Below are 13,479 nucleotides of genomic sequence, written 5' to 3'. Positions count from 1 at the left end.
TAAAATATTTTCAAATGCTGAAGAAGTGATATCGTAAAAGTAGTAAGAATTATACTGTGCTGACAGATTTTTTTGAATGACTCTTTTTTTTTCTGACAGGAGTATAGCAGCATTAACTTTAATCTCATTGGCTACATTAATGAACTTTCCTAATCCTCTCAATGCCATGCAGATTTTATGGATCAATATAATTATGGATGGACCTCCAGCTCAGAGGTAAGAGGTTTTTTATGCATGAACTAGTAGAAAGACAAAGAAGGTGTGATATCTTGATGATTAAGTTTTAAGATTTCATTCATGGATAGGCACTGGGAACCCATTCATGCAGCAACATGTTTGTTATAAATTGTGTGATTTGTGCATATATCAGTTACGCTCTTTGGGTGTTTGTTCACGTGTCACGGATCTGAGCTTTTACATTATAGTAGATGCCCATTCTTAAGTTGAGAATAGAATAGATGTTAGATGCCCATTCTTAAGTTGAGAATAGTCTTTGTCCTCAGGAAATAAGTTTTTGTTTCTAAGAATGAGATGTGATGGAGAAATCCTGAGTTTAGTTTTATTACCTGGGTTCTATTGTCAATTTTAGAGACTTTGGGAAAGTATTGAAGGATCTAAGTATTTTCTTCTGTAATGGGCCATAGATGCTGCTTTCCAGCCGAAAAAGTAATTGAGTGATACATGTCAGTGGCTGTTATAACAAATCATCCTAGTCAAAACCTCCTTGCATGAAAGGTATTTCAGAGTTTACTCAGTAGCTTAGTATTTCAAATATTACATATTTGAAATAAGTAAACTTGTGTGTAAATGAAATTGGACAATTTTTTGAAATTTGACCGTGAGTCTCCCATCAAACTATGCCAAATAAACAGGAGTAAAAGAGGGAAGAATGATAAAATCCATGGTTATTTTTTAATAACCCTGAGTAGTTATAGCCAACCTTTTCTTTAGGATTCAGCATTTTGTTTCCATAAGAAAGCATTTAATTTCCTGGATAATTGTGGTTAATGAGAGTGTAAAAGTAACAAATCCAAACCTTAAAACTTTAAAGTAATATACTTTTCTATTTGTTTTGAAGCCTTGGAGTAGAGCCGGTGGATAAAGATGTCATTCGTAAGCCTCCACGCAACTGGAAGGACAGCATTTTGACCAAAAACCTGATACTTAAAATACTTGTTTCATCAATAATCATTGTTTGTGGGACTTTGTTTGTCTTCTGGCGGGAGGTATAGTCACTGGATAAGCTGCCTTAATAGCATGCATTCTGTATGACTTAGTTATTTTGGTGTGTTACATGGAAGCTTAGAAAATTAGGAGAGCTCTTTGGAAAATACGATAACATTTAAAAATAGTTTAATTTCAGTTTTTATGGGTTAAAAGATTTGCTGATTCATTTATTAGAATAGTTTAAATCTGCAAATGTATCAGAACAATAAAAATAATATTTGGGGAGAAATTAGAAAATCTGAGTCTGTTGCTACTTTATTTCATCGGAAAAGAAAGTTGTTTTAACATCCAATATATGGTGTATGAGAAGATTGTTTATTTATATATTTATTTTAAAAACATTTTTTTTTTTTAAAGATTTTCTTTATTTATTTGTCAGAGAGAGAGGAGCGAGAGTGAGCACAGGCAGAGGCAGAGGGAGAAGCAGGCTCCCTGCCAAGCAAGGAGCCCGATGTGGGACTCGATCCCAGGATGCTGGGATCATGACCTGAGCTGAAGGCAGCTGCTTAACCGACTGAGCCACCCAGGCGTCCCGAAGATTGTTTATTTAGATTACAGCTATTCATTAGTGATTTATTTAAATGGCATATAGGAAATTTAGGTCGCTTATATTTGTTATGTCTTAGACTAAAGCTGTTTTACTCTGAAGCAAAGAAAATATTAACCTTTTATCAGCTTGCAGTATTTGTTCATTAAGTTCATCTACTGATAATCATTTATCAAAATCTCTTGACAGCTACGAGACAACGTGATAACACCTCGAGACACGACAATGACCTTCACCTGCTTTGTGTTTTTCGATATGTTCAATGCACTAAGTTCTAGATCCCAGGTATGTTTAGGTGATCTTAGCTGACTGATTCAATTAATACAATCTCTCTGATTATAAGGCAAGGATTATGGGGTTTTAGCTTTGCTTGATTTTGTCTTCACAGATTATAGCCCCAGATACAATCTTCCCTATAAATATGTACCTACAAACGTGTCATAATGGAGATAGGGCATTTGGGCAGATAGCCTTACCCATGACCAGAAGATCCAAGTAAATCACAAGTTTAATCACCTGGTCTTTCTTCTTTCCATTTTATTATCCATAGCTTTAAGATAGGTTCAAGTTAATATTATCCGAGAGTATTGGACAGACCTCATGGCTTCTGTTAAGATGGTATTAGTCTCATTTTAGAAGGAGGTATTGTTAGAAATACAAGAAAAATTTTGTGCATATTAATGTTTTCTGATTATTTGTCAGTGTGTCAGAGCTTAGGACATTTTAAATTTGCTTTTCTTCCCATGTTGTATCTTAAGGTATGGTCGCCTTTTCTTGATTGAAGTGTTTCGATAGAAAATCAATGGACTGTGGGCTAGAACCTAGTAGTACTTTTTCAGAGAATAATTGTTCTTGAAAACTAGTTCCATTTTGAGACCTGACTCTTCATTTCAATTCTAGAGCTCCTTATAAATTCTCAGTTGTATCTGTTACCATTTGGCATGTTGGAACTTTCCAAGTACAATGAATTGTCATTAATTTAGACTAAGTTTTGAAGAAACTACGATATTTACACACATAACTAGATCTATTCATTAAGAAAGGCTTTTAGATTATGCACCTTAATGGATAGAAATGATTTAGCAAAATAATCATACAAATGAAGTTTCTGATGTTTTGAAATGCTAATGTAAGTTTCTTTCTGTGGTCTCTTGTTGATGTTATTGTAGCATCCTCTTGCAGAGAAAGCTTTCTTGATAGGGAAGGTACTTTAAATTGTACCTCTATTCCATCTGAGTTATTCCAAAATAGTAGTCAAACCATTAAGAGATTTTAGGGCATCGCCTTGTTCAGTCCAGTTTATTAAAAATTAGAGATGACTGTGATAATAAAGAAGCTGTTTCAATGACAAAGGAATAATAATTGAACTCTTTGCTCTGTCAACAGACCAAGTCTGTATTTGAGATTGGACTCTGCAGTAATAAAATGTTTTGCTACGCAGTTCTTGGATCCATCATGGGACAATTATTAGTTATTTATTTTCCTCCACTTCAGAAAGTTTTTCAGACCGAGAGCCTAAGTATACTGGGTAAAGAAATGTTATCTCATTATAATTTATATTTTTTATATGAACTATTGTATTTTCTAGTGCATTTGTTCAAAAACTTTTTTAAAAGTGAGATAAAAAAGTGAATTGATTTGAAAAAGGAGTGTGTTCCGGGCTCCTGGGTGGCTCAGTCATTAAGCATCTGCCTTCAGCTCAGGTCATGATCCCAGGGTCCTGGGATCGAGCCCCACATCAGGTTCCCTGCTTGGCCGGAAGCCTGCTTCTTCCTCTCCCAATCCCCCTGCTTGTGTTCCCTCTCTCTTTATGTCTCTCTCTGTCAAATAAACAAAATCTTTAAAAAAAAAAAAAAAAAAAGACTGTTCAGTTTTTTCATTTGGAGAAGTTTGGGGGGAGGGCACTTGCCTAACTCTAGGCTTTAAAAATTTTTGTGATTTTTTTTTTTTTCCTTGCAGTTATTTTTTCTTGCTTATCAGTTGTCAAATTGTAGTTGCTGAGTCTGAACAGCAAATGAAAACCTGTTATAGAGCAATTGTAGTTTATAACTTTTTTATCTTATATGAAAAAAAAACTAGATTTGGGCTTACTGAAAACCAGGTTGCTCTTCTTAAAAGTTACAATTTCAGTAAACTAATATTTCACTATTCTTACTTGCTAATTTGTGCATTCTTGTTTTACAAAATAACAGCCTGACCCTAAAAGCAAAAATTTTACTAAGATTATATGGAAGGTAGACATTATTCTTTCACATACTATATATTAAATGTATTATGATATAGTACATTTAAAAATAATCTTCCTGTGTAAGGGTGAGGATTCATGTATTTTGTGGTAATGCTACTTTTAATTCTTGTGTCTTTAAGTTAATTGGGGATATTTATGAAAATAAGGTATGCAGCCTCACTGTATTTTGTGCTATAAGTTACAATTTACCTTAAGGTTGAAATAGTTTAATTTCAATTTTTTAATTTCATATTTACACTTGTTCCTCTTTTTAAAAAGTGGGGTCTTAAGGAAACAGCTGCAGTTTTTCAAGCAATGAATAAGAATGGAATAGTGTGGATACTATTGTAAAGACCTGGTCTTAATTTATTTATTTCTTTAAAAAAATTTTCTTTTTAATTTTATTTTTTCAGTGTTCCAAGATTCATTGTTTATGCACTATAGCCAGTGCTCTGTGCAATACGTGCCCTCCTTAATACCCACCACCAGGCTCACCTAACCTCCCCCCCGCCAAAACCCTCAGTTTGTTTCTTAGATTCCACAGTCTCTCATCGTTTGTCTCCCTGTCCAATTTCCCCCAATTCACTTTTCCTTATTTTAAATCCTTAAAAAAGATTTTATTTATTTATTTGAGAGAGAGAGCATGTACACAAGTGGAGGAAGGGGCAAAGGGAGAGAATATCCAGGCTGACTCCAACTGAGTGTGGAGCCCAACATGGGGCTCAGTTTCATGACTATGAGATCAGGACCTGAGCTGAAACCAAGAGTTGGATGCTTAACTGACTGAGCCCACCCAGGTGCCCCAAAGACATGGTCTTTGAATGGTAAGTTCTTCTAGGCTCTTGAATGGAATGGATAGAAGTTCCTAAATAATCTTTAGATAGGCAGTTTTCAATCAAATTAAAATTAAAAAGGCTGTGTGATCTATTAAATAGAGAACTCCCCTTGCTTGTGTTGCCGTTAATAATTATGGTTACAAGGTTATGGTTACAAGGTTATGTTCTAGTTCTCTGGCTGCTGCCTTTCCTAGCTATATGGCTTCAGATAAGTCATTTTTGAGCCTTACTTTCCTCTTCTTATTCTTCTTCTTTTTTTTTTTTTTTTTTTGGTGGGTAGCAAAGCAAAGTTTATTGAGCCATAGTATAAAGCTCCTGAAGAGGGAGGGGACCTGAGAGGGTTGCCCCTGATTTTCCTCGTTTTAAACTGAGGCTGATTGTACCTTCTAGAATGGTTGTAAAACAGAGTATTTTAAAAGCTCTGTTAAAATGCTAGAAAAATGTAAGCTATTAAGCCTTGCAGCTGTTTCAAAGAATTGTAAAATGCAACTTATTTTCTCTTGCAGATCTGCTGTTTCTTGTGGGTCTCACTTCCTCAGTGTGCATAGTAGCGGAAATTATAAAGAAGGTTGAGAGGAGCAGGGAAAAGATCCAGAAGCATGTTAGCTCGACATCCTCGTCTTTTCTTGAAGTATGATGCATATTGCATTCTTTTATTTGCAAACTAGGAATTGCAGTCTGAGGATCATTTAGAAGGGCAAGTTCAAGAGGATAATGAAGATTTGAGAACTTTTTAACTTTTCATTGACTAAAAATGAGTGTTACGTTAAAGACTTGATTTGAGACTTTAACCTGCTGGCAGTCCCAAATGAAATTATGCAACTTTGATAACATATTTCTTGATTTAAATTGGCTTTTGCAATTGAGTGGAACTTTATAAAGCATATGGGCAGTTATTTAATTTAAAAAAAAAAAAGGCAAAACCTGAACCACCTTCTGCACTTAAAGAAGTCTAACAGTACAAATACACTATCTATCTTAGATAGATATAAATTTTTTTTAATTTTTAAATATTGTACTATTTATGGTGGTGGGGCTTTCTTACTAATACACAGATAAATTTAATCATTTCAAAGGCATTCTATTGGTTTAGAAATTGATTCCCAGGAATGCCATATTTCAGCTACTGTATTTCCTTTTTCCTGCAATGTAAGCAGCTCAGACACCTTGTGTTACTGTTTTTGTATCAAGTTTTTTGCACAGGATGTGACCACTGTCAGATCACTGTTCTTTTCTTTCTTTTTGTGATTGAAAAGCCTATTATACTGCAATTTGAAGTAAATGTTTGCTTTTCTTAGTAAGTGTAAATGGTTGCTTTTTTTTTTTTTTTTAAAGTTATGAGTCTGGTCTAGCAATATTAATACAGGGTCATCAAGTGGCATTCTAGGTAGAGTAGCTTTGTCTGTAATTAACAGTTAGTTATAGAATCAAAAGCATTTAAGGGTGATTGGGATGAAATTTATAATAGATTATATGAATATGTTAATGCCTCTTTTTTTGAGTTAAATATAAATATATACTTTGTCAAGTATCATTTTGTCATCCCCTAAATATAATTCCAAGTACCTTACCTGAATAATTGAATTTTATTTTTCTTAATGTCTTTCTATGTATATTTTTAAGCATCTTTCTTAGGAAGTATAGAATGCTATACTTAATAAAAAAAGCCCCAAACTCAGAGAGATGGTTTATGAATCAGGGTATACGGGAAGACTTGGTGCTGGCCTTGCTCTTTGAGTATCTGCATCTTCTTTGGCTTAGATTGCAGCACTACCCTGAGCCTGTTCCTTCAGACTTCCACCATTTGTTCTCTGCCTTCCTTCGGTTGCATTGGGCATTGCTAGAGAAAAAGCCGGATTTACTCTTATAATGCCATCTGTTTTTATAATAGCTTGGTGAGGTATAGGTAATTTTTTTCTTTTTTTCTGTGTGGCAAATTTAGGCCAGAAATTCAAAATTAGAAATCCATTTTCTTATTGAACATTTCTCTCTGACACAGAAATGGGTTTTAAATTCTTACATGTTTAATTATTTTTGAAATTCATTAGTTTTGTATTTTATAATTATTCTTCATTTTTTAAACTGTCAGGGTAAACCACTCGCTAGTTTTTATCAATATTAACCTGCCAGTGTTAGCGCTGAAATATTGTTATTAATGATAGGAAAAATATCTATTCTTTGAGTCCTTGTGATTGAAACAGTTAAGTATTAGGAGCCAAGATGTCTGAAATTTATTCTCCTTTACCCTTTAAGTCTCAATAGTCAAATGTACATTTTTCTCATTAGATAGAACATAGAAAGCATTGTCTAGTCACTTCATCTTTAATGACGTGATGTCTCATACCTAAATTTTGTATGATTTTTTTTTTCTCTGTTACAAAGATTTGAAATATGTTATTAAGTTCATATCAATCTTTTGCTTTCCATTTTAGGTTCAGACTATGACTTATATGAAATAAATGTGCCTATCCTTTCATTCGGTTTTTGAACCAAAAGAAAAAAAAATGATGTCTTTTCATAAGTTAATGACCTTCCAGTCGGAACTGTTAACATTAAAATCTTATGGATGTAGAAGATAACCAAAATTAGGCAGTACTCATAGTGCATAGAATCTGATTTAAAAAGAAGTGAAATGTACAGTACAGATGTACTATATCCAGGTTTCAATTTTCTGTAGTGTAACAACAAATTAGAATATATTTGTATATATATATAAATATGTATATTTATATATATCTTCCATAGTATATCACCCAAATTAGTATAGATAATTTAAATGAGCTAGTATCTAAATTTAAAATTTTTGCCCCATTTCCTAGCCCTAGGACTTGCAGAGTCCTTAATAATACTAACTTACTTGATTTTTCCCTGTTAGACTACCTCCTGAAGTTATTTGGTCCCAAAGTGATTAAATATCTGGGAAGAAAAGAAAGGAACTTGAAATAATTCACCTAGGTAGATAATTCCCAGCTGCAGAGAAACAGGGCTTAACATGTTCTCTCACATTTGTACTGAGCATAGCATGACCCAGAGATGAAACAAAGTGAAACCAGATAACCTAAAAACCTCCCCCTTCAGGATACAGGCTTTATTTAATAGCAGTAACCACACTCAGAACACTAAAACACATTTTTTATCTTTTATACCCGTGTAAGGTACATATTTCACATTGGTAGTCTTTCTGAAATCACTACATTTTAATCTCTTTTACATAGGACATGCATGAGTATTGGCCATACTCAAAATAGTTTCTCAGTGAAAAGAATTAGTGTCAAACAATATCATATTCAAGAACCTTAATTAACTTTGGCAGTTCATGTGCATTGCATGTGACTCAAGCAAAAACTTAGATGGATGAATTATTATTTCAGTAAACTTTTACTTAGTGTGTAGAGTTTGCTAAGAATAAAAATGTGATAGGATCCTTGTCCTTCAAGAGCTCATGGACAGGGTTGGCAGGGCATGTAACCGTTAACAAGTTATTTCATGAAAGTTAGTAGTGGTCTTGCGCATTTATTTTAAAAATACACATACAGGGGCGCCTGGGTGGCTCAGCGGGTTAAGCCTCTGCCTTCGGCTCAGGTCATGATCCCAGGGTCCTGGGATAGAGCCCCACATCGGGCTCTCCGCGCAGCAGGGAGCCTGCTCTTCCCCCCCACCCCCGCCTGCCTCTCTGCTTACTTGTGATCTCTGTCTGTCAAATAAATAAATAAAATCTTTAAAAAAAAATACACATACATTAAGATGAATTCAGCACACATTTTACTGGAAGTTTCCCTTTACATTGGCATTTGGAAATCTTTGAAATGCCTTGTTAGACTAAGTTACAGTCCAAACAGCTGATTTGCATATGGAAACGTGGTGTGGGTAAATATTCTAACTGGTATGTGACTGGACAAGCTGATTATCCCCATAATTAGCTTCCTTGAGCTCAGAATTTAGTATGACCATTAACTCTTTTTTTATAGTTTTTTTTTTTAAAGATTTTATTTATTTATTTGACAGAGATCAGAGGTAGGCAGAGAGAGATCGGGGGAAGGAAGCAGGCTCCCTGCTGAGGAGAGAGTCCGATGTGGGGCTCGATTCCAGGACCCTGGGATCATGACCTGAGCCGAAGGCAGAGGCTTAACCCACTGAGCCACCCAGGCACCCTGACCATTAACTCTTGTTAGACAACCTTATTTTCGGTTTTGGTTTTCAGAGTTGGTTATTGTTGATAATGGAGAATGGCCAACCAGTCCTTCATATTAATGTAGATATAATAGACTATATATATTGTTTAGATTTAGTTGTCTAAAGAATTAAGAGATAGTATCTTGCCTTTGTGGGGAGTTCTCCGTCTTAACCCTGGAGACCAATATGAGATACATTTGGCACAGTGGAAAATACTGCCCCAGATATTATCACAGCTAAAGGAGAGAAACAACTTCATAGGAGGAGGTTGTCAAAGAAATTTCCTAAAACTAGTAGTATCTGAACCAAACCTTAAATTAGGACTCTCCAGCCTAGAAGCAGCAGAATAACTTCTACAGAGGTATTGGTGGAGGGCTGAAAGGAACAGGTGAAAACCACAAGGTATTTGGGGGCAGTTAAGACAAAAGGTATATAATGTGAGGGGTTGGATAGATAGGAGCCTAGTGGTGAAGGTAAAAACATTTGAGTGGTGGCATACAGGAAGATTTCAGGAGTGTGATATGAGTTTGGATTTTTGTCTTAAAATAACACTAATGGAAGCATGGAGGGTGGATTGTAAGGATAAAACAGGGAGACTGATGAAGAGAATTGTGAAAGATTAAGTGGTAGAGAGACAAGCTGAGCTGTAGCAGTCAGTATGGGAATAAAGGTATATAGCATTATCTGTCTTCTAAGAGATAGTATTGACATGACCAGATGGGGGGAAAGAAACATGTGGAAATTTCCTGGCTTTTTGGACTTTCTGGCTTGGATAGTAGAGCTGTTGGGAGAATTACCGAAGCTGAGCAGCCTTTAATGGGACACAAGTCAATTTGGAATGGAAGTTTGTAGTATCCTTGAGATTTCCCAGTGGACATGTTAGAGGAGGTTTTAGCTCAATATGATTTAAAGCCATGGCTGACAAAGAATAATGTAGGAAAATAATTTCTTATTACAGGCATTTCCTATATTCTTTTGCTAAAAATAAAGCAATAAATGAATGTAAACTTGGCTTTGACAGAATAAAATTTTTTGAAAGTAGTTTTTTTAGTATAGTAATGTAAGATTCATTTTTGTAAACAAATTTGTAATTACAATTTGTTATCAAATTCAAAATGCAAGGGGAAAAGGTAGGAATATTTCAGCTTCCTCTGTTATAGAGCTTTCAGAATGAACCTGTTATTAAGATTACTGATGGGAAGGCCCTGATCTGGATTATTAGGAGTGCATCTTTTTGATATTTGCAGTAAGATACTCCATTAAGGGGTGAGAGAATATAAGCAAAGAAATGCATAGCTTAGATTGAAGTTTTGCTGTGTATGAAAACATACTCAGTGAATGGCATTAAGGCTGGAAAGTAGATGCTTGCTCCGAGAAATTTATAGCAAGAGAATTGAAAACAATGTTTTGTTTTGTTTTGTTTTGTTCTTCTTTTCCATTTTAGTTGTAATTCTTTCTTGTATCTTTCTAGCCTTGTATCCCACACAGTGTTCTAACACTGTCCACTTATCAGTCTTTTTGGATGGTATTCCTTCACCTTGAAAACCTTTTTCCTCTGCCTCAATTTTAAGAATTAGAATTTTTACCTGTTCTTCAAAACCCAGCTGAAGAGCCAACCAGCATGGCCTTTACTGTAACAATGTGTGTGTGTGTGGTACAGTTTCTTATACATACTCTTCAGAATAAATCCATCCGTAAGTTTGGGCATAAAGTTGTGGGATTTTTTTTTTTTTTAAAGAAAACATTAGAAACTTAAGTCCAAGCCACTACCTTAATCAATCTAGACAGAAATTTGATATAATCTTTTCCTTTTATTCAAATTAAGTTTAAGTGGTGAAATTTGGGTATGAAAGTGAAAAATCTTTGAGCCATTAGTTTTGATCTTTATAAATTCTTTTCTAATCTAAACCTGCTGTTGTTGCTATGTCCTCGTGAGTATGGTAACTGCCTGCATTTGTCCAGCTGCCCTGGGTAGACCGTGTTTCATGTACAGGCAGATCACTGTACACACCTGACTTTGCCATTCCTTTCCCTTTTTGTTGACATGTAACCAAACTGACAAATATTTTGGGCGAAGGCCCACATTTCTATGCCGGTCCCATGGCTGTTAGTCCTGGCAGAACTGCTTTCATATCTAAATCAGGGTTGCCTGTCACCATTATTTCTTCAGCAATAATTGCATTGTTCTACTTATTAACCCTCTAAGTAGAATTCACATCTCGCAGTCTTCACAAAGCACATTGTGCCAGATTGGGCAAATGGTTCTGCATGAACTTAGAGGTCCATTTTGGGTTCAGAGTATTTCCAGCTTTTGAACTCTAAACAAAATGTGTTTCTTAATACAGCTCTCTCTCTCTCTCTCTCTCTTTTTTTTTTTTTTAAGATTTTGTTACTTGACAGAGACACAGTGAGAGAGAGAACACGAGCAGGGAGAGTGGGAGAGGGAGAAGCAGGCTTCCCGCAGAGCAGGAAGCCCGATGTGGGGCTTGATCCCAGGACCCTGTGATCATAACCTGAGCCGAAGGCAGACGCTTAATGACTGAGCCAGCCAGGCACCCCTCTTTCTCTCTTTTTAAAATACTAATCCACTCAACTATATTAAAAACTTTTCTAGTAAGGCCTTCCTTATGATAAGTATGCTAAAGTTCCTGTTCGTTGAGGAGTAACAGTTTGGTGCCATCTTATGGTCATAAAGAAAATCCTGAAATACCTTGAGCATGTGCTCTCTTTTGATCACATCTGCATCAGGAAAAGCACAATATGAAACAACTTATGTGAGTCTTCTAAAATATTATCTTTGGAGCCATTTATAGCAGGCCCCAACCAAATAGATGATTGTAAAAAATGTTTGCTCGATAGGAGAAACATGACAAACTTTTACATATAAGCATTAATAAATCAATTTTAAGGAGTTACAAATGAATATGTTTTCATGTTTCTCACATGAATATGTTTTCATGTTTCTCACATGAATATGTGAGCATATTCTCACATAAATATGGTTATCTGATAGGATTGCATTAGAATTTATGACTCTATATATGGAGCAGGTCTGGATGGCCCATGAATTAGCTAGATGTGTTGCAAATGAGTGAAACAGTTTATTTTAATACTTCCCTAAGTCGCCCACGTGGGCTTTTGATTTAGTTTTGGTGTTGATAAACTAAATCAGTCTGCTGCTGGATTTGTAAATAAAGTTATATTGGAAAACAGTTACGTACATTAATTTATGTATTATTTTTCACTGCTTCATGCTACAACAGAAATAAGTAGTTTTAACAGACCATATGGCTCACTAATCTAAAGTATTTACTTTCTGGCCGTTTACAGAATAAAGGTTGCCTACTCATATAGAAATTCAAAAAGAGGAAAATTGGCCAATGGATGGCATTCAGTGGACTAGAAAGGAAGTGACATCATTTTTCTCTACCTTCCAATCTCCCAGCAGGATGTTTCCTGGGATGGATGCACTTGATACCACATTTAATGTCAGTGACTCCTCTAATTCTCCACTAGGGAGGAAGTCAGATGGTCTTAGTCTATCTCAGAACATCATCATCAACAGCTGTTATCAGCCCCAGCTCATCACCAAGGCTCCTTGTTCTCACAGTGAATGGGTAGAGTGTTCGGATCTGTTGTCCCATCTGAGTTGTGCTCCTTATTAAACACACAAGAGAAGTGTGGCCTTCCCTCTTATTGGCTGTTTCTTCCTAACAAACACAGAAGCAAGTTTAATTTGAGTAGGCTTATTTATATTATAAATATATAGGGAGAACAAAGTTTAGTAATAGTAGAAACCAAAATACCCTGTCAACACAGTCTTAGGGGAAAATGGACTCTTGTATTTTCTCAGAACAGAATGTTCCAAACCAAAATACATTTGCATAGTATTTATCATATTTCTAAGGTAAAATTATGATACTCTTTCTTAGTAGATGCCTCTGATAGTCCACCTTTGACTGTCAGATTTATCACTTTATGAAATAGATTATGGTTATTATTATAAGAGGGTCAGTTTCTTTAGTTTGTCTTTTAAGAAACAGTTCACGGGGTGCCCATGTGTCTCGGGTGGTTAAGCGTCCATTCTTGGTTTTGGCTCAGGTCATGATCTCAGGGTTATGAGGTTGAGCCCCATGTCAGGTTCCATGGTCAGTGCAGAGTCTGCTTGAGATTCTCTATCTTTTCCTCTGCCCCTCCCTCGGTGCTCATTTGTTCTTGCTTGCTCTCTCTCTCAAATAAATAAAATCTTTTTTAAAAAAACCAGTTTGTATACATCATAAAGCTTGAGGGGCTACAGTACTTTGTGATTGGAAACTTGGGCTTATGGATGTTACCATTCTCAGATTTCAACAACAAAGGCCCCCTACCTACTGTTTTTACCTCTTATTTTCCATAGTTTCTTACGACAAGACAAGGGAACATCAGAAGCTTGCTCTCTTGATGCCATCCTTCCTAGAGGCATCAACTAC

The 13,479-nt window shown here is 35.5% G+C and overlaps 1 protein-coding gene across 6 annotated transcripts in view; it reads left to right on the top strand.

Annotated features, from left to right (window-relative positions):
• ATP2C1 (ATPase secretory pathway Ca2+ transporting 1) overlaps positions 1 to 13,479 on the top strand; it is a 172,034-nt gene that overhangs the window by 150,840 nt on the left and 7,715 nt on the right. For 5 of the 6 annotated variants that reach the window (XM_032869705.1, XM_032869709.1, XM_032869710.1 and 2 more), the window contains 5 exons: positions 100 to 216; positions 1,079 to 1,226; positions 1,964 to 2,059; positions 3,161 to 3,302; positions 5,344 to 5,468. In XM_032869705.1, coding sequence (XP_032725596.1) covers positions 100 to 216; positions 1,079 to 1,226; positions 1,964 to 2,059; positions 3,161 to 3,302; positions 5,344 to 5,468 — 628 coding nt within the window. Of the gene's footprint in view, positions 1 to 99; positions 217 to 1,078; positions 1,227 to 1,963; positions 2,060 to 3,160; positions 3,303 to 5,343; positions 5,469 to 10,481; positions 10,617 to 13,479 lie in introns of those variants that run through there. The other variant, XM_032869711.1, reaches the window with a different exon arrangement.

The sequence above is a fragment of the Lontra canadensis genome, unplaced genomic scaffold (assembly GCF_010015895.1).
Source record: "Lontra canadensis isolate GAN:19392208 unplaced genomic scaffold, GSC_riverotter_1.0 scaffold38, whole genome shotgun sequence".
Lineage (NCBI taxonomy): Eukaryota > Metazoa > Chordata > Mammalia > Carnivora > Mustelidae > Lontra > Lontra canadensis.
This window is presented reverse-complemented; position numbering and strand designations above follow the sequence as displayed.